The 21,061-nt window shown below is 44.6% G+C and overlaps 3 protein-coding genes across 10 annotated transcripts in view; all 3 read right to left on the bottom strand.

Moving 5' to 3' along the window:
* The window catches only part of ptpra (protein tyrosine phosphatase receptor type A), a 90,319-nt gene that overhangs the window by 27,276 nt on the left and 41,982 nt on the right, over positions 1 to 21,061 (bottom strand). The gene's annotated exons all lie outside the window — the stretch shown is intronic.
* LOC143482404 (beta-1,3-galactosyl-O-glycosyl-glycoprotein beta-1,6-N-acetylglucosaminyltransferase 4-like) lies at positions 569 to 5,069 on the bottom strand. Of its 6 annotated transcripts, XM_076980745.1 has the most exons (5): positions 4,909 to 4,988; positions 4,386 to 4,443; positions 3,750 to 3,892; positions 3,235 to 3,343; positions 569 to 3,063 (listed from the first exon to the last, which is right to left on the bottom strand). In XM_076980745.1, the coding sequence occupies exon 5, from the start codon at positions 3,060 to 3,062 to the stop codon at positions 1,782 to 1,784; it is 1,281 nt and encodes a 426-aa protein (XP_076836860.1). In that variant the 5' UTR covers position 3,063; positions 3,235 to 3,343; positions 3,750 to 3,892; positions 4,386 to 4,443; positions 4,909 to 4,988; the 3' UTR covers positions 569 to 1,781. The 6 variants fall into 6 exon arrangements, with proteins under 6 accessions (XP_076836860.1, XP_076836858.1, XP_076836861.1 ...); XM_076980743.1 differs by lacking the exon at positions 4,386 to 4,443 and having other exon boundaries at positions 4,909 to 5,069; XM_076980746.1 differs by lacking the exons at positions 4,386 to 4,443; positions 4,909 to 4,988 and adding an exon at positions 4,026 to 4,227.
* gnrh2 (gonadotropin-releasing hormone 2) lies at positions 16,092 to 19,953 on the bottom strand. Of its 3 annotated transcripts, XM_076980750.1 has the most exons (4): positions 19,594 to 19,900; positions 18,329 to 18,468; positions 16,573 to 16,656; positions 16,092 to 16,343 (listed from the first exon to the last, which is right to left on the bottom strand). In XM_076980750.1, exons 1-4 carry the CDS (start codon positions 19,601 to 19,603, stop codon positions 16,305 to 16,307), a joined length of 273 nt encoding a protein of 90 aa, XP_076836865.1. In that variant the 5' UTR covers positions 19,604 to 19,900; the 3' UTR covers positions 16,092 to 16,304. The 3 variants fall into 3 exon arrangements, 2 of the variants coding, with proteins under 2 accessions (XP_076836865.1, XP_076836864.1); XR_013122215.1 differs by having other exon boundaries at positions 16,573 to 18,468; positions 19,594 to 19,953; XM_076980749.1 differs by lacking the exon at positions 16,092 to 16,343 and having other exon boundaries at positions 16,529 to 18,468; positions 19,594 to 19,953.

The following is a 21,061-nucleotide window of genomic DNA, read 5'->3' on the forward strand; positions in this document are numbered from 1 at the left end:
TGTGACTACGAATTAACCAATTTGAAATTGTGCTAAAGCAATCATGAAGAACGAACCAATACATCTTGATCCTTTGCATGGGGATCTTTCCTGCTGTGACGCATGCGACCGGCACTGAAGGAGAAAGTACCTCATCTGGGTGGAGCAGAAACCAGGTGGGTGTTGCTACATGACACGCAGCAAATATGAATGCAAACAGACTTTATACACTAAAAATGGAGTGTTTGTTTTTTAACAGAATGTGCAGGTGGATGTAGCCAGGGCGTGTCTGCTCACCGCACCTTCACCTTTTGACCTGTGAACAATCTCTCAGTATAACAATGTCTTCAAACACCCTGAAACATAAGGAGGGCCTACGCCTGCCCCTGTACACAACAGGCAGGACAGAGTCCCGCCCGCCCAATTACTGCGGCCCTGGAGGGCCCACTGAACAAAAGACATTAAAAACAATATCACCAGAGGAATCCTTGAAGCTTTTACCACAGAGACACTGTTGACAAACAAATAAACAGGAATGTGATAAACAAACACTCCAAAATGATAAATAAACACACACTGACGTCACAGAAAGTTTTAATCACAACTTTAATGGGTGCAGAGGCTTTTACACATTGCTGCACTGTGTGTGTGTGTGCTCTCTGGAGCACTGCAGTAGAGGACAGCTGAGATGACTGTTCATATGCTGACTGCAATCTGATTCTCACTGTTCACACATAGCTAAACATGGAAGCCCCTACCCACCCCACACACACACACAGTGTATGCATCCAACTGTCCAACAGTGACCACATCAACTTCAGACAGCTCTCCGCCCACACCCCCTCCCTCCGCCCACACCCGACCTCCTGATGTAATGCCCTTTTTATGGAATCAGACATGTGCGTTCAACTCTGCACAGCTGCATCAGGACCAACAGAGCTGACATCATGTGCACACACACTGTCCACACACAGCCATTACAAGGACCCAGCAGCCTGGGTCAGCAGAGTGGGAACTCTGGGAAATCAAGACACGGCACAGGTGCGTTTGGTGTGAACTCGGCCCAGACAGCAGGCACATGGGCCCTCGTCACGCCAGGCACTACGTCGCTATGAGCTGACTCAACCTGTGTAGTCTCAGCTAAACTGCAAGGAACAGGAATTTTAGACGTGCCAAGACATGAAGACACTGCAAAGCAAATTGTTTGTGGCCCTTTACAAAGCTAAGACCAAAAAAAAAAAAAACCCATGCTGTGTAGAAAGCAATCCTCCATGTGGATTATGAACAACTTTCCTGGATTATGTCACAAAGCAGCGTAGTCTTAAGCAGCAGTCTTGGCAATCCACCAGTGATGACTAAAAGGGGCCCATAGGGCCAGACATCCTATGCAGCAAAATTTCCTGGAGCTAAAATTCTATGATGCCCATGTGCTCCACAATCTCCATGCTACTGGGGTCATGGGGCCGGGGCCTGCACCTGCAAAAGGTGCCCAAGTGTCCCGAATGAGCCAATCAGTCCCAGTTGATGCAGGACACTTAGTGCATGCTGGATCTAAGAGCTAGGTACTCTACATCTGTGAAGAGTCTATTCCAACGTAAACTTCCCTTGACAAGAATTATTCCACAACTTCAAACCTTCATGACTAATTACTCTGAAAAGGTGAATGAAATAATTAAGGCACGCGTCATGTCCTGAGATGACCCCCATAGTTGAAGTGTTTATCCGGCCAGGGCAAGAGGAGCTGTTCGTGTTTAGCGTCCATCAGCAGGGTTTTATCTGGAGAGCAGGAAAGCGCCAGAGCGTCAGCGTGCCCCGGACATCCGCTGCCTCTCGGCCAGTTTCTCCTCCAGACAGTCCAGGAGGATGGGGTCCACCCTGGGGTCCAGCTTGTTGGCAAACCAGTGGTGCCCATTCAGCAACCAGCGCAGCTCGGCAGCGCCATAAATGCACACGCTGCGCACGTGCATCCCGGTGCATGCTGGGTAGAGAGAGTTCTCCAGGTACTCCCACTTCACCGCACGCGTCTTGCTCTCCACGTCGGAGACGTCGGGATCGGAGCGGGCCATGCCACCCGGCGCCCCGGGCACACGGATCAGGCTGGCCCAGAAGTGCTCGTCGGGAGAGTAGGTGTCCTCGGACCAGGCCAGGAAGTCCCTCGCCAGCGGACTCCGCTGCACGAAGGTCACAAATTCTCGGGCGAGGGTGAAGTAGGCACTGCCCACGAACACCTGGATGTCGTGGGGGGGCGGGGCTTTGGGGTGGGTGGTCTTGACCGGGAGCGGGTGGTACTGGCCGCCCTCGTCCTGCAGCACGTATCGCACCGTGAACCGCTGCTTCTTCAGCTCGCTGGGCCGCCCCGTCTCCAGCATGCTGGCGCCACCCAGCGCCCGCAGCTCCCGCACCAGCTCGCCGTTGGAGCGCAGCGGGAAGTCCTGCCCGCACAGGTTGATGGCGTAGCGCCAGGGCACGGGGGAGGCCGTCAGATCGTCCAGGCAGTTGAGGTCGGCACGGAGGCGCGAGACGCCGGCGTACTGCACGTGCTCCAGCCGCGACGCCACGGACACGTTGGGCAGGCAGCGGGCCAGGCCGCGCACGGCCGCCGCGAAAGCCGGCGGAGACTTCAGGTCGTAGTGCAGGCAGTAGACGTTGTGGGGCACGTAGATGGCTCGCAGGATGCGCTCCACCATAGCGGCGTCCTTGTGCACCACCAGCGAGTACGCGAGCGGGAAGGCGCGCTCGGCCTCGGACGCGCGCACCTGAGCGTAGCGGCGCAGGTAGAGGGCGCAGTCGGAGGTGGCGCTGACCACGCTGTCGTCACTCTCCATCACCACACCCTGCTTCCGGAGCGCGAGCGCCCTGCCCACCGCCGCGGGCTCCAGCTCGTACACATCCGAGCAGCTGATGCCGTGTTGCTGCGCGAGGCTGAGGTCCTCCCTCGCGCTCTTCTCCTCCGTCACATTGTTCAGGTACTTAATCTCGTTAACTTTCGCATATCTGATCACCACACAGAAAAAAACCAACGCTGACGTCAGGAAGAAAAACACAATCCTTCTCGTTTTGCGGTAGCTGATGCATCCTCTCATCCTGTGGAGAAGAAATAAAGAGAAACTCAGACAACCCGTTAGGTACACATCAGACTGCAAAAAAATAAAAGAAAATAAATAAAAACATGGGATTCAATTTCTCTTCTATGAAGTTCAGCGTTTAGAACAATCCAAAAACCCAGAAGTCAGAATACAACAAGTAGAAACAAACCTGCTAAATCTTCAAAGTCTTCACAGTTCATCTGGGCTTCATCGCCTTACCTCGCTCCGTTCTCCACCACTACATTAATCTATTAGATGCTTCCTGACCGCATTTTAACCTGCAAATGATTAAACCATGTTAACAAACCTTCCTATTTGTCCAGTTCAAACAGCGCGCTTTAACAGTTCCTTAAAAGAGTAGAATGGAGCAGAAGAAAAATTATTTCTAAAGTGAAACTTGCACAATAAATAAAGTTACAGTCTACAGTAATGAACACATCGTACTACGCATCGCAGAAACTGTATCCGTTACATTTGTTATAAAAACCTAAAGCCGTGTTTTATGTGGCACAAAACGCGACACAACCGAATCAAACACCGTGACTGAATAATTCTGCCACTCGAAGCCAACGGAAAGTTTTTCTGCCTGTTAAGTCACAGGTTTACACCACCACCACCTAAACATCCAACTTTAACACTTTATAAAACTTCACAAATAAAGTGTGAAAACACGGAAAGTCTTACGAGTTCGCTGGTTTCCGCGTGCGTTACTGTGACACGGTGAGGTTCTATCGCTCGCGACAGCGTGACCCGGCGAAGATGAAGCGCGAGGCGTCTCGTGAGCGTCTGCTCTCAAACCCGGGTAAACACGACAGCGAGCAGTGTTGCTACAAGAAATACGACAACCAGGACACGAGCCATCATTTTAATGCCGTCTTGACGTCTTGTGTATTGATCATACAGTGATCTTTATTTACCATTAGATATAAACCTACATGCCCCTCCCTTGAGCCTACGAACCGTAGTTTGTTTAAAAACTCTCTCCATTATACCCAGATCAAAGACCTACGCCTATAGGAAACATAGACCTACGCCAATAGGAAACATATCAAATATACAAAATGTGGACCATGAGTCAGGAATTCCTTTAAATAAAACCACAAGATATTTCATTGTATTGTTCAGGTCCTTGTCGTCGTGGCCGGTGTGGCTTTAACGCCATCCGCTCTGGTGTTCTTCACCGTACGGTGTCCGTATTTACCGTTGAGAAAAAAAAGTTACACTCGTCAGCAGTTTCTCACTGGGCTTAAACAGTTCATGTTACGAGAGTTATTTGAGAAACTGACATCACCCCCCCCCCCCCCCCACACACACACACACCTCTTTAGAAATGATGAATGAGTTTCGAATTTGTCACGTTTCAAAGTTCAAGCTCACCCTACGGGACAGGGCAAGAGAGCAGTGAGCACCTTGATATAAAATGTGAAAGATTAAAGGTAATACTGAGAAAGCCATTTTCAGAAGGTTGGGTTTGGAAAACAGGGAAACTGTTAGTAAAAGATCTTTCCTGCAGTCTTCAGAAGTGCTTTAAAGTATTTTAAAACACCTGTTTTGTGCGGGAGGGCTACACAAAAACAAAATATTGTCATTACATAAGTGTAGTTTTGTGACCGTCACAGGTCTTAGTACGCTAAAGCACACTGATGAACCTCAGACAAGAGAACCTTCACGACTAACGCAGCCTGCGGGCGGAGCAGGCGGACACAAACGCTCAGCAGAGGGAGATTTATTCAAGGGACTTCCATAGTCGAAGTCAAAAGGGCAGGCATGGGTCATATCGGGAGGACAACCAGAACACGATAGGTAAACAGGCAGAAACACACGCTGAACTTCGGATACTCACGATGCAGACAAAACAGATCGCGACGGGCATAAGGCAAACAGAACCACAAAACAACCCATAACGACATGGGAAACAGGGACTATTAGTCCACGGAACTAAAGTAGAAACAGGTGAAGACAAGGTGATGACGTGGCAGACGGAGGGAAACTACGGTGGCAGACAAGCAGGGCGGGAATAACGGGCAAGGAACAACACAGACACGAGGAGCAGGAGGAGTGACAGCTGGGAGAGGGGGCGTGGCCAAACGTGACAGACAGTCTGGTTTGACCAAACACTTATTGGCTCATGCAGTGTGCCGGTGTTCTGAAAATCTGTGCTACCCCTCGAGCTGTCCTACCTTGGGCTACTGCGCATGCGCACGCTAAGTTTACGTCACTGTCAGCGTAGCCCAGAATTTTGCGCTGCCAGCTGTTTTTTGTCTTGGAATAACGGTGAGTATTGCCCATTTATCGTATTTAATCATAATGCAATGTAAATCTTTTTGCATTTTATTGTGTTTTTTCGATAATTGTTAAATATTTTTGTGAATATCCTAGGAAAGACCTCGTAAATATTACTATTTGTTCGAGTGTATCTAACAAGTGGAGATTTCAAATGTCTGTTTTAGCCTCGCCGTGCTCGATTTTATCCATCTGTTCATTCCAGTGTCCTACACTAACTGGTTTTAGTTGATTGACCTTAAAACGAGCACCTTTTAACGCTTAACATTCGTTCAGTTTGGCTATTTTATATTTCTGAAGCAATTTTCTTAAATACAAGTAAATAATCATGTAACGTTCATGACGTTTGCGCTGTCATTTCTACAACGCTCAGTTATGTACAATGGAGGAAAAGTGGGACACCATGCACCAGTTTCTGTTAAAGGGATCATACCCAAATACATTTAATAAAGCACAGAGGCAAAACCTCCGAAGATATGCCTCCAAGTTTCAAATTAAAGGTCAGTAAAGTTATATCATATGTTAGTCCGAAAATGTTTCCAGCATTAATATTGTAGGTAGGATAGTTTCATAGACTGTTAACCTTATAACAATGTGCTTCCAGCAATAACACTGTAGGTAGGACAGACTATATTATATTTTACAGACTATATTACCTTATCAAAATATGCTTACACTATGAATCTTTGTGTGGTTTCTTTTACATTTTAGAAGGAGACCTCTTGTTTGAAGGCAGCAGAAAGGCCATTAAAACAATGGAGGAGGCCAGGGTTTTGTTTAGGGAGTTTCACTCCTCCCCAATGGGTTGCCAGTCGGGCATCATGAAAACTCGGGATGCCATGTGTGCCAGGTTTTACTGGCCAGGCATGACCGTTGATGTCCAAAATTGGGTATGGTTTTTGTGGTTATTTTATTTTATAATTAATATAAAGTGTCATAATAACTTAACAAATGTATGTCTTTAGGTCTTGGAATGTGACAGGTGTCAGAAAGTGGGGAAACCACTGACTGTTGCACAACCACTGCAGTGTATCAAGGTAAGTGCATTCACTAATGTGCAGAAAAGCTTCGTCAGTAGAAATATATGAAATGTATATATTTTTATATATTGGTAGGTGATTGCTGTTTGGGAGCTCATTGGAATGGACCTTACTGGGCCCTTACCCAAAACAAATGATGGGTTTCAGTACATTTTAACTGTAGCCGATTACTTCTCAAAGTGGGTTGAGGCATTTCGTTTGAGAAATAAAACTGCCTCTGAAGTTGGAAAGCATTTATGCACCATCATTTACAGACACGGATGTCCAAAAAGAATCCTTTCTGATCAAGGACGAGAATTTGTCAATGAAGTAAGTGTGTTGGAATACCATAAGTCTATATGTAATGTTTTTATTATTTTGTGTGTAAAAAAAAATACAGGTAAAGAAAATTGATTTAACCTGAAAGTCTGTGTAATATATAATAATTCATTCATAATAATTGAATCATTTTTACTAAATGTTTCAGCAAATGTTGACACAATGAAATAAATATAAAATATTTTATTATCGAAATTCAGGAAAAACAAAAGATTATGTTCTGAGAGTGGTGCATTTGTTTACTGCTATAATTAGTTTTTAAGCTTAATCAGAGGCTTTGTGAAATGCCGCACATTGAGAGGAGTGTAACAGCAGCATATCACTCCCAAACAAATGGCCTGGACGAAAAGACAAATGATAACATAAAACGGTAGGATGTACTGATATTGTGTGCAAGACAAAGTGAAAATATGGCTCCATTTCATCCATTTTACTTTTTAACCATGACATTTTGTCTGTGTATATATGTCCATGTTATATATATTTACATTTTTCCCCCACACAATTACTCTTCCTGCATATACTTTTTTCTTGTGTTGTGAGCACTGCATTTTATATTATATTTTGTGTTTACATTTTAGAGCCCTGAAGAAATTGGTCAATGAGAAGCAAAATGACTGGGATGCATTTCTCGATGCCACGCTTTTTGCACTCCGATCCAAGGTCCACACAACCAACAAATGCACACCTTTTCTTTTGATGTATGGAAGAGAGGCCGTGTTCCCATCTGAGCTACCTGTCGACTTGCCGGTTAGTCATTTAATTTAATTTAAAAAATTCTGCCTTTTTCTGGTGTACCGAGCGCAGCTGGCTCACAAGGAGTCGTCTCTTATGATTCCCAGACGGCTTATTTTACCACTTCTGTCTATAAATAAAAATTTTAGCAACCCTATAATTCTATAGCATTACATAGAAAGGAAGAACAAACGTGGCAAAAAATGAGAATTGTTGAGAATGTATGTATAATTTGTATAAATATGCAATTAGGTGCTGGAAATGCTAGAATTTCTTCACTATTTACATTCAATTACATAACACATGACATGTTCACTTAATTGTTGTATTGCTTTGTTCCTAACGTTTTCTGTCGCAGCTGTCTGCAATCATTCTCCCCGAGGGAGGATATGGTGAGTTGCTTGAGTCAAAAATTAATATGGCGGCTGTTGAAAAAACAGCAGAAGAGAACACCATTAAGGCTCAGGAGAAACAGAAAGCGGCATATGCCAAAAGAGTCCAGAAGAAATACAAGGACGTTTTTACAACGCTGGGGACGAAGTTCTTCTGCTGAACATGAGGAAGTGTGGAAGGAAGTGGGGGAGAATGGAGCCTGATTTTTCTGGTCCCTATATAATAACCTCTGTGTGCGGCAAACTTGTAAAACTGCAGAATCAAGAGGGTTTTACCTTAAAAAATAAATACAACATCTCCCACCTTAAACCTTATAGGAGAAGTGATACTTTAAGAAGTTCAGTGGCTAAAACTCAGCCAACTGACAACAGCAGCCTTCTCCTATGTTCTCAGCCAGCTTCAAGTAAGTGCTCAGAATCAAATCAGAGGCCGTCAGTTATTTGTTTTGCCCCCAAAACTACAGAACAGGTAAACACAACCAGGGTAGCTGAACAGCCCACATTGGAAGATGCATCAAATACCAGAAGCACACAAGAAGAAGGTGCCCTATCTGCAGAGTTTGAGTTGTGACCAGTTGGTCAATTTTGGACAGTTTGGCTTAACCCACCAGTTCATTCTTTGTTTTCGTTTCACTTTGGCCTGTTGGCCGTTCTTGGCATGCTGTTCCTATTTGCCCTAAAAGTGTGACCAAAATAACCTCTCAAACTAGCCTCTTAATTAACCTCTTAATTTATATTTCCCTTTCAGTGTGTGTATAATGCCTGTTGAGCATTTGTTTTGTACTGCCAATTGTCTTTTGTGCCTGTCTTCTTAATCACTTTCAGTTTATTGCAATTATGTAATGTGATGACACTAATCTTTGCAGTACTGAGACTCTGGTCTTCAAAGGACTTTGGTAGAGTTGAAGCGGTTGTTGGACCCTATAAACTCTACGACAACTCTTTTCGGACGCTACATGGCGATGAGTGGCTGGCTGATGAGGTAAATTCCTTAATTAATTAATTAATGATTACTAATGTGTGGCTAAGAAGGTTGTGAGAGAGCAGTAAAAGTAATTCATTAAACTATTTTTAACACTGCCCATGCCAACTTCTTTAGTGACCTCTCTAAACAGCAGTGTGGAACCAGAAATGGATACTGGGTTATTCTTGATTGTTATTAGGAGAAAACCGAGAACTGCTGTTTAAGTACACCAAGGAGTTGATTAACGTGTTTGTTTATTCAGGTCATTGATGCTTACCTGCACAACATAATTGAAGAGCACAAGGCAAATACACTTGGTACCTTTTTCTTCAGCATGGAGATAGCATGTTCTTTGCTTGAATGTCGAGGTGAATTCCACTTTGTGATATTTGATTTAAACATTACCTGAAGCTGCAGAACAATATCTGCAAAATGTTATGCATCGCACTGTTTTAAAAAGACCCGCTATTCTCATAGGTACATGAGTGTACTGGTCTTGATGATAGAGATCATCAAAGTTTGACTTTGACTGTGCGCATTACGAACACAAAAAAAACAGAAGTTATTTTTGCCAAAAATGTTCGTAGAGAAATATATATTCATTTTGACTCGTTACACTTGTGGCAGCACAAATAGATGTACAATGTGCCTTTTTGTTTTATTTTTATTTATGGTAATTATTTATGGTTATTTATGGTAACTGTCACGGTGAGGCAGCCCCCTACCCCCCCTTGTCGTTGTTGTTGTGTGACGTCGTGTGCGTCCCTCAGGTGGGCGGAGCCCGTGATCCGTCTCACCTGAGGGTCGTTTGTTTGTCTATATATGTCTTGTCTTTTTACCAGCAGGAGAAGTAGCCACGCCTTGGAGAGGTAACCTGCACACACACACACATGCTAGGGACGAGAAAGGAGCCGTAGCTCCTCGTCCGCGCACCCTTGGGGCTCTCTGGCTAAATGCCGGTTAGGGCGTGAGGGCCCTGTGACCGACCGGGGCGTGGTTTTGTGTTGTTAACTGCCCGGTCGATCCAGGGTCCCGCCCAGGGAGGTGAGCTGTTTAATGTTGTGTGTTTTATGTTTCAGCTCCTGGACTATAGGGGGTGTGTTCCTGCCTGTCTCTGCCTTCCTGCCCCTTCGTGTTTTGTGTGCAGCCGCTGTGTGCCACACACCCAGTGGAGGGGAGTGCGGTTTGGTAGGGGGGTCTGTCACGGTGAGGCGGCCCCCTACTGGTCGCCTCCGTCCACAGCGGCTGTTGTTGTTTTGTGACGTCATGTGCGTCCCTCAGGTGGGCGGAGCCCATGATCTGTCTCACCTGAGGGTTGTTTGTTTGCCTATATATGTCTTGTCTTTGTACCAGTTGACCGCTGGTCATTATATCCTTAATTTGGAGATATTACTTTCTATTAAACCATCCTTTTTCCCTGAGACTTGGCGTGATCGCTTCCTTTTTAGTTGCTCACCCCACCCGTCACAGTAACAACTTTCTTGTTGTCAAATTCAGAATATTTTAACTTAATATTTTCTTTAAAAACAATTCTGATGTATGTTTGCTGATGTATGTTTGCTGCATATTTACAATATGAAGTTTAATTTGAGTTTGATTTGTTAATCACAGTCTGTTTCTAAGACATTCCTTAAGCACACAGCGTTCCAGTAATCAATACATGACTTAATTAACTTTTATTGCTGGACGCACGTTCTGATAAGGTAATATAGCCTATAAAATGATCATACCTACAGTATTAATGCTGTACGCACATTCTGATAAGGTAATGTAGCCTATAAAATGATCATACCTACAGTATTAATGCTGTACGCACGTTCTGATAAGGTAATGTAGCCTATAAAATGATCGTACCTACAGTATTAATGCTGTACGCACATTCTGATAAGGTAATGTAGCCTATATAATGATCGTACCTACAGTATTAATGGTAGAAGCATGATTGGATAAGGTAATGTAGCCTATAAAATGATCATACCTACAGTATTAATGCTGGACGCACGTTCTGATAAGGTAATATAGCACATAAAATGATCGTACATACAGTATTAATGGTAGAAGCATGATTGGATAAGGTAATGTAGCCTATAAAATGATCATACCTACAGTATTAATGCTGGACGCATGTTCTGATAAGGTAATATAGCCTATAAAATGATCATACCTACAGTAATAATGCTGTACGCACGTTCTGATAAGGTAATATAGCCTATAAAATGATCGTACCTACAGTATTAATGCTGGACGCACGTTCTGATAAGGTAATATAGCCTATAAAATGATCATACCTACAGTATTAATGCTGTACACACGTTCTGATAAGGTAATGTAGCCTATAAAATGATCATACCTACAGTATTAATGCTGTATGCATGTTCTGATAAGGTAATATAGCGCGTAAAATGATCGTACCTACAGTATTAATGGTAGAAGCATGTTTGGATAAGGTAATGTAGCCTATAATATGATCATACCTACAGTATTAATGGTAGAAGCACGTTCAAATAAGGTCATATAGCCTATACAATGATCGTACGTACAGCTACTACTGCGGTACTACATTTTGACACAGTAGCAAGAATCGATAGATATGTCTATAATTTTGCGCTACGGTGTGCGCTGACAGTGACGTAAACTTAGCGTGCGCATGCGCAGTAGCCCAAGGTAGGACAGCTCGAGGGGTAGCACAGATTTTCAGAACACTGGCAGGTTTCTTAACACTCCAATCTGACACAACCCTTTAAAAAAGTGATCAGTGTGCTCATTCACAAATTTCCCACAATTGTCCACCTGACAAATAAAAAAAAATTGATAATTACAGTAAGTGATTGCAGAGGCCAGTATTGTGATAACAGTAAATGATATATCGTGCTGTTCAGCGTTCCCACAGGCTGCAGGGTTCTGGTGAAGAACTGTGGAGTGGTCACTGTGAGGCAGGAATGCTGGCAGCTGTGGGCACGACTGGTGAAATATGGCGTAAACACCACCATTTGGTTGTTTTATTGTTCATTCTTTTCATGGGGACCGAGGCCTCCCACCTCTTCCAGGAATGGACACTTTGATCATGTTTGTTAGTAAGTTTGTTGAAATTGTGATGTAGTCTGATCCCCGGTGACACAAACGGTACATTTTGGCAGAGTAACCTCTGTCTGTTTACTGTGGGAGACTTACAAGAGACACAAACAAACCACACCAATAAAACAAACAACAGGAAGGCAGCCGAGGTAGTGAGACAGGAAGCCCTGTGTACTGAAACACATCATGTTGCATGTAGCAGTTTGGTGGGGGGCGGAGTTGGGCTCAGGCAGCTCTGAGCAATGCCTGCAGCGTCTGGAGTCTTAAGGCTGTACAAAATGCTCTTTCATTTCAAGGGCCCGTTGGCCGGCATCAGTATAAACCCAGCCTGGACGTGGGCCAGGTCGAGAATGGAGGAAAAAAGGAGTTATAAAGCCGACTTAAAAATGTTCCAACAAATTAGAATATCTTTTCTTTCCTAAATGAGCACAGAAAGTGATTTAATTGTTGGCAACAATTTAGATTGTTACATAATAAATTGTGATTTCACATAAAAGTGGACACTCTAACGTCTGTGTGAAGGGTTTATTCTCATAAAAGCCAAATATATCTACATCTGGAGCTGTACCTCATACCTGATCAATTGAACAACACTTGAAAATTATTTGGAAAACATAAATTAGGGTCAGAACCACTGATCTGTATTATAAATTTCTAATTCTTTGTTTCAGATAAGTGGGTGGAGCTCAACTCTACAGAACGTTATTGGCCAGTTACCGGGATGATGTCATAGTGATGTCATAATGAGAACGCTGTCCCAGAATGAGCTAAGCAGCTAATAGCTGGCAGACTTCACGGACCCAGAAACCACACGGTGAAATATTAAAAATGCTTTGTATGATAAACTAGAGCGTTGTATTAAATATGGTGCTCATATTTGTGCAGTCATTCATATGTTGGAACTCATGAAACAGTTAATGTAATGATGAAACACAGTTAATATAATGGTGAACTCCACATTTTCACACCACTGCCCATAAATCATTCAGGGCATTCCAAGCGTTGAGGAGTTCCTATTGCAGCCAGTCACATAGAGGTCTTCTGGTTCGTGGCTGTGTGCCAGAGTATCTGGTCCCACATCGTCCTTCATGACAGCCTCAGTTTTCTGTCATATTGTGGAACAGCTCATCATTCTCCTGCATGGCAGAAGAAACTCGACTGGTAGCGTCTGAACATTCCCCACCTCCAAAATAAAAGTCCTTGTTTGACATCACCATCTTAAGTTCAAACGTATAACGGTACAGTTCATCCCATCAGCAGCTCCACTGAGCCACACCACCAGAACTTTGGGCCAGAAGCTCCAGATCCTGCAGTTCCTGTAGGTCAGCTGAGAAGTGCATGGTGCCCATCACACCAAGGTCATGGGTTCAGTTCCCAGGAAACACAGACTGTACTATTGAATAATATGTAGGTCACCATGTATAACAGGACCTGACACGACACCATGTGACTCTCCAAAACAAAGCGCAGAGCCAGGTGCGTTTGGATTAGCATCACGGCGCTGCTACCGTAAGACGACCCACCAGACCACGCAGGTATCACCCTGCACACCTGAGACATGTGAAACCACACGCAGGTACCTAAGGGAAACGCCCCAGATGAACAGAGTCGTGGAGCTGGGGACTGGGTCCCATTCCACAGACACCACGGGAGCGGGCGGACCGGTTCTTAAGGACTTCAGGACTGATCCCTCGTGATGTCCGACACACACTGGGGAACATCAAAACAGAGTGAAAGTGTTAACAGAAGGAGGAACTGAGCATTACAAGCTCGTGATTGTCACGCGGACAAAGCTCGTGAGGGTCTAGCTTAAATGAATAGCCTTTTGTAGGATGTAATTCTGCATTTTTCGTTTGCAGGCTGCGATAATAAAACACGTAAAAATGAAATAGATAAAATCAGTTAAAGCTTGAAGCTCTGAGCTGTTGGGCAGTGCCGTGGGTGCTGCAGCTAGAACTCCTGTGCTCGTCGTGGTTCACGTGAGCATGTTTTAACAGCCTTACACAGTGTGTCTGCGCCTGACCCTCAGGGCTATCATTAACCCCATCAGAACCGTTAGTCGCCTGGCTGTTGGTTCATTTTAACTTGTTTTTAGAATCATTTGCACAATACTATCCATTATTTCTCATGACATGCCTGTTAACATAACATCACGTGTTATCAATGCCATTTATATACGTAATATGCATGTGAAGCAATGCCATAGCATTTCTGACATACGAGTGCTACTGTTAACAATCTTCACCCTGCTGTCTGGTGTATGTATGATGTATATATGGTGAACTGCATACGGTTCCTAGCAAGGTCGCATCCTCACTGTCTTGAGGAGTTATTCTCATCCCCTTCAGTTTGGACCAGCTGTAAAGCTGATGTGACTCGTGAGTGACGTCACATCAGTGGGGAACCGTCAGGGCCCTCTACGCCCTCTCAGAGGGCCTAAAATATTCTTAAGCATTATATATATAATTATCCAATTTTATTTTATCTACTTACAGTTTGACATTCGACATCTAAACAATTACAAAAATATAAGCAAATAAAATATTCACCCGTGTCTATTCAATCTGTGTTGGAAGGTGAGGGGTTAAGTGGAAGCCTGTGAGCCTGTGTCTCCCCCTATCAGGACTGTGATGCCATCTGTTCGTTTACAGAGGGCCTGGCAGTTATAATTCAGCGCAATACCAGTTTCAAATGACAGCAAAATTGACCAATCATATCTTCTCTCTTAGTGGGCGGGCTTAACTGTATGATAATTTCCGCCCGCTGTGGCGACGCTAGCTGTCGTTAGCACCACCGCTAGCTAGTTTCGATTCATCCCTTTGACGTCCTCGTGCGCGTTGTTTACATATTCCGCTTCCGAGAACCACGGAGCTGTGAACCTTATTTTGTTTGGAAACTTATTTTGCTTAAGATGTTATCTAGTACAGATATTATTGTTTATTACGTTTTTAAAGCTGTACTGTCGTCTCAGTTTTTCTTTATTGCAGTTTATTAAGAAAGGAAAAAAAAAATCCGGGGGGGGGGGGGGGGGGGGGCCCAGGTTTAAAGGTCACGGTTCGCTACTGCGTCACATCAATGAAAAATTTGTTTTATTGAAGCCTATGATGTCAACATGTCAGATTTTAAAACCTTCCACAACAAACTTTGAAAGAGTATAAAGTATTCATCTGCATAACATTGATGTTGTAATATTGTAATACTGCAATTTGTCCTGTTCCTGAATGAACTGCAGTTTACTATAAGCAAGAATAAGCTATTTCATGCCTCATGTATGTTTTGTATTGTACATACCATGTCGTTTTTCACCGTGTGTTTCTGTTGATGCTGTACGCTATTGTCATGGCGTTCTCCAAGTCGTCACCCTAACAGGAAACTTCCATGTGTCTCACAGCCTTCGCAATTTCCACTTCCTTAAACATTGGTGGATTATGGGATTACAAGCACAGGGTTGTTTTAAGAGCAGGGCAGGCAATGCCATATGAACCTGGGCCTGTGGACTGGCCACACACACTGGACACACACACTGTCCCAGCTATTGGAATGAGCACAGTCCAGTGACAAGGTCCATCTGTTCCTGGGGTAGTGTTCATTTAGCAGAAACACACACATGCAATGTTCAGGGCTGTAAAAAGACCTGTGGCTTTAGACTCAGAGGAGGTCAGATTTGAGAAATAGGACAGGAAGAGTGTGTGTGTGTGTGCACGCGCGCGCACAGGCAAGGTGAAATAAAGGACCCAGTGTATGTTCCTACTGTAAATAACCCTGATGATGATATTGTACACTCCAACACTTCCTGCTTCTCGGTTTGGTTATCTACAGCACCACAAAACCTGACCACAACCCTGCAGGGAACCAGGGTTAAAGGTAATCAGGTGGCCTGTAGTAAAGTAGGAGTGTAGCCTACCTAATAAGGTAGCCAGTGTGGATTATACTGCTGAAAGTGGGGTTATGTCGCCTCCTAGTGTCCACTTATTGATCTCCGTAAAGAAAATGATGCGGAATCGTAGAGCTGAACAAATGGCGAAAATTACATTTTAGCAGAGCAACGTGCATCTGTGGTTTCCTGGAGCGTGAGGTCCCTAACCCAACACACAGCTAACAATGTTTACAAAGTCTCCACTGGTCCATTTTGGAGTGACAAAATGTTTCACCCAGTGAGCGTGATGCTATATGTCAGAAGAAGAGAAATCCCTGTTTATTTCATTGCACCGAGACAGGATACCAAAATAAAGATTTTATTTAAGGAATAAAATAGTCACAATATCCATTACCACAGTTGTTTCACACTTAAAGAACGGAGAGATTGACACTAGCAACACACATGTACACAAACGGAGTTGTTCCCATGGCACAGGTTTCCATGGAAACTTCCACGATGGATTAGCACAGATGTTTTGGATGTTTCCACCTAAAGAAGAGAGGCCTCATGACATCACTTCCTCTTTTGGAACTCTCTCGCCATGGCATCTAGCTGAGGACGAATAAGAACAGCAGGGTGTCATCACCAGGAAGTGACATCATAAAACACCAAACAGCAGTTTCGCATGCTGAGCCTGACCTCTGACATCACCTCTGACCTTTTTCTGGGGGCAGCCCTGGACATAATCCCGAGGCTGCACAGCCCAGACTGAGCTGGGCCTCGGCCAGCAGGGTGAAGACACCGTCTGCGGGAAAACGGGAGCAAAGACGAGCGGCCTTACCAGGAAGGTCCTGAGGACGCTGCTCCTTGGGGGACGCAGGTAGCTGCACTCTCCTGCCTCACACAGCCGGATCTCCCCCGACACCTGCCCACAACCACCGTACAGTTAGTAGGGGGTGGAAGCCATCACAGAGTGCTCATGAAGGTCCTCAATTCGAGTCAGACTCCCCGCGTGAAGCTCTCAAGGCAAGTTTTGCGAGGGGTTGGCCAATGAGAGATAAACAACTTCACAGTGTGGTTTAACACTTGCTCCTCCCTCCCTGCCCAACATTCACAGAGGCAGCACCAGTTCCAGATACAGTTAGAATGTCACACACAAACTAAAGTACGAATTCTACTACCAGTCTACTGTCTACCACTTTGCCAAGAGTTCACCAAGACGTACTTGACCTTTGGTAGTGGTTCTTCACTCTGTACACTCCACAAACATCTTGGGCCAGATTTGTGTAGTTATTGGAGCTGTGATTGGTTTTCCAAACAGGTTGAGCCGTGACTGGGATATAGCAAAACCAGTCCTAACAGACACTTATCCCAGTCCCAACAGACACTTATCCCAGTCCCAACAGACACTTATCCCAGTTCCAACAGACACTTATCCCAGTCCCAACAGACACTTATCCCAGTCCCAACAGACACTTATCCCAGTCCTTAAAGTCACCGTATTCCAGATGAATTAGGATGGGAAGTAAATTTATCATATTTGTAAATTGGGTAATAATACATTTACATTTATGACATTTGGCAGACGCCCTTATCCAGAGCGACTTACATTTTTATCTCATTTTTATACAAGTGAGCAATTGAGGGTTAAGGGCCTTGCTCAGGGGCACCTCAGTCATGGCCTCAGGTCTGGGGATCGAACCCACGACCCTCCGGTCACAAGACCAGTTCCCTAACCACAAGGCCATGACTGCCCACATAATAATGTGGATTAGTTTGCATTAGAAAATGTAATAAAGTCCGAGTGTGCACATATATGTGAGTGTGAGCAGGTGTGTGTGTGTCTGTGAGGGTGTGTGTGTGTGGGGTATGTGTCTGTGAGGGTGTGTGTGTGTGAGGGGTATGTGTCTGTGAGGGTGTGTGTGTGTGTGTGGGGTATGTGTCTGTGAGCGTGTGTGTGTGAGGGGTATGTGTCTGTGAGGGTGTGTGTGTGTGTGTGGGGTATGTGTCTGTGAGGGTGTGTGTGTGTGTGGGGTGTGTGTGTGGGGTATGTGTCTGTGAGGGTGTGTGTGTGTGTGTGGGGTGTGTGTGGGGTATGTGTGGAGTGTGTGAGTGAGGGTGTGTGTGTGGTGGGTGTGTGTGTGTATGTGTGTGTATGTGTGTGTGTGGGGTGTGTGTGTGGGGTATGTGTGTGTGTGGGGTATGTGTCTGTGAGGGTGTGTGAGAGGGTGTGTGTGTGTGTGTGTGTGTGTGTGTGTGTGTGTGTGTGTGTGTGTGTGTATGTGTGTGTGTATGTGTGTGTGTGTGTGTGTATGTGTGTGTGTGTGTGTATGTGTGTGTGTGTATGTGTGTGTGTATGTGTGTGTGTGTGTGTATGTGGGGTGTGTGTGGGGTATGTGTGGAGTGTGTGAGTGAGGGTGTGTGTGTGGTGGGTGTGTGTGTGTGTATGTGTGTATGTGTGTGGGGTGTGTGTGTGTGGGGTATGTGTGTGTGTGGGGTATGTGTCTGTGAGGGTGTGTGTGTGTATGTGTGTGTGTGTGTGTGTGTATGTGTATGTGTGTGTGTGTGTGTATGTGTGTGTGGTGGGGGGGTGAGACCTCTGGTGAGCTGTAGGAGCTGATCTCTCTCTTGCCTCCTGGGTACCAGCCATGAGACCAGTGCTGTGATACAGACAGCTGCACACCACAACACAGCAGCAGAGCAGAGAGCAGCAGGATCTTACCCACAAACACCATCACTGGAGGGCAGGGCAGGGATGGGGAAGGAGAGAGAGAGAGAGAGAGAGAGAGAGAGAGAGAGAGAGAGAGAGAGAGAGAGAGAGAGACTTGTGAATGTTAATCATTCATAAATAGACGTTTTGATGATCGCAAATAAGCTGATGATACTTAAACCATGAAGAATCTTCTGCGTTTCGAACTGGGCGATATGCTCACATCACGTCTGTTCTCTCTCAACTCCTCTGATTTCTCTTTTCTCTCCCCTTCCTCTTCTCCTCTCTCTGTCTCTTTCTTCTCTCTCTCCCTGTCTCCTTCCTCTATCTCTCCTTCTCTCTCCCTTTATCTCTCTCTCCTTATTCTGCACTACTCTTATTTACTGAACTCAGCGTCCTGCATGATGTTGCTTCTCCACCCTCACACCTCATCCCACACCCGCAGGTCAAAGGTCGAAGGGGAGCACACCGTACACACCCCGTGCTTCCTCCAGGGGGCCCAGATCGTGCCCTGACCACCAACCCTTGGACCCCAGGGCTCACATCAGTGAACGTTCACTCATTGTGATGTCATATGATAACGATTCCAATCTGATCACTCAAAAACAAAAATAGCATCTGCTCATTATTTAATAAATGTTCAAGCTTTCTAAAGTCCTGAGCCCTATCAAACAACTGAACAAGTCTGTCCAAATCTGTCCACTCCTGTCCTAGCCTGTTCATGCCTGCCCATTGATGAGAGGTACAAAAAGAACAGCACTAACACAAATACATAATGCGGCTCCGGTGCATTAAAATACTGCAATCAGCTCGTTCTTCTGTTGTACCGTCTTGTTAACACGAATTGGAACTACTATACTAAATTTGCATATATGTTTTTTAGATGGGTATGAATTCTTAATTTGCATGCTCATGTTCAGAGCAAGCATATTTCTTTTTTATATACAAACTAATTTTGCAATCGTAATTTTAAGTATTTGTTACTCTGGGGCAGATGTGCGCTTTGGGCTGCAATCAGTTCAAAATCAGCTGCGATTAGATCAAAACAGATATTTCATAACCTTAACTTGATTTTCATAACCTTAATAATAAAATCATAACCAAGATTAAATCCAAATAACAGTGTTGAAATCCAATTTTTTTTTATTTTACCTTTTATCATCTGTGAGTCCTGGTCTGGATGTGGGCGTCTGGGATCCAGCTACTGTATTCTGGTTTCGATGTCTTGATGTCTCGATGTCCCTCGTCCACGCTGGGCCGTTGGGTTCTTACACAGCTACGTCTGGTTAACGTACAGCAGGCTCACACTTCTTCTCTGGGACTTTCCTTGTCATATCCCTCCGTATTTATAACCTGCGGCACACGCACATGCACACACACACACACATACACACATACACACACACCCTTCGTGGTGCGGGGAGATTCGTTGGAACAGGGTCTGGGTGTGTAACATCAGATCAGTTCCAATTATCATGTCCAAACAACCCTGACCCCCCCAAGGGAGATGTGCCTGTTCCCATCCATACATCCAAAACACACACACACACACACACGTGTACGCACATACAGTCATGGCCGAAAATGTTGGCACCCCTGTACAACCCAGTATTTCTCCCAGAAAATTATTGCAATTACACGTTTTATAATACACTTCCTTTGTATGTATTGGAACAACACAAAAAACAGAGAGAAAAAAAAGGCAAATTTGACATAATTTCACACAAAACTCGAAAAATGGGCCGGACAAAATTATTTGCACCTTTTCGAAATTGAGAGTAAATAACTTTGTTTCAAGCATGTGATGCTCATTCAAACTCACCTGTGATAAGTAACAGGTGTGGGCAAATAAAAAATCACACCTGAGACCAGATAAAAAGGAAAGAAGATGACTCAATCTTTGCATTGTGTGTGCCACACTAAGCATGGATAACAGAAAGAGGAGAAGAGAACTGTCTGAGGACTTGAGAACCAAAATTGTGGAAAAATATCAACAATCTCAAGGTTACTAGTCCATCTCCAGAGATCTTGATGTTCCTTTGTCTATGGTGCACAACATAATCAAGACGTTTACAACCCATGGCACTGTAGCTAATCTCCCTGGACATGGACGGAGAAGAGAGATTGATGAAAGGTTGCAACACAGGATAGTCCGGATGGTGGATAAGCAGCCCCAATCAAGTTCCAAAGAAATTCAAGCTGTCCTGCAGGTGCAGGGTGCATTAGTGTCAGCTCGAACTATCCGACATTTGAATGAAATGAAACACTATGGCAGGAGACCCAGGAGGACCCCACTGCTGACACAGAGACATAAAAAGCTAGACTGCAGTTTGCCAGAATGTATGTAAGTAAGCCAAAATCCTTCTGGGAAAACATCTTGTGGACAGATGAGACCAAGATAGAGCTTTTTGGTAAAACACATCATTCTACTGTTTACCGAAAACAGTGCAGGCCTACAAAGAAAAGAACACAGTACTTACAGTCAAATATGGTGGAGGTTCAAAGATGTTTTGGGATTGTTTTGCTGCCTCTGGAACTGGGTGTCTTGACTGTGTGCAAGGCATCATGAAATCTGAGGATTACCAAAGGATTTTGGGTTGCAATGTAGGGCCCAGTGTCA

The sequence above is a fragment of the Brachyhypopomus gauderio genome, chromosome 18 (assembly GCF_052324685.1).
Source record: "Brachyhypopomus gauderio isolate BG-103 chromosome 18, BGAUD_0.2, whole genome shotgun sequence".
NCBI classification, from domain to species: domain Eukaryota; kingdom Metazoa; phylum Chordata; class Actinopteri; order Gymnotiformes; family Hypopomidae; genus Brachyhypopomus; species Brachyhypopomus gauderio.

Bases quoted from the DNA above. Each gene is read 5' to 3' on its own strand.
- LOC143482404 (XM_076980743.1), bottom strand. From the start codon at position 3,062: ATGAGAGGATGCATCAGCTACCGCAAAACGAGAAGGATTGTGTTTTTC.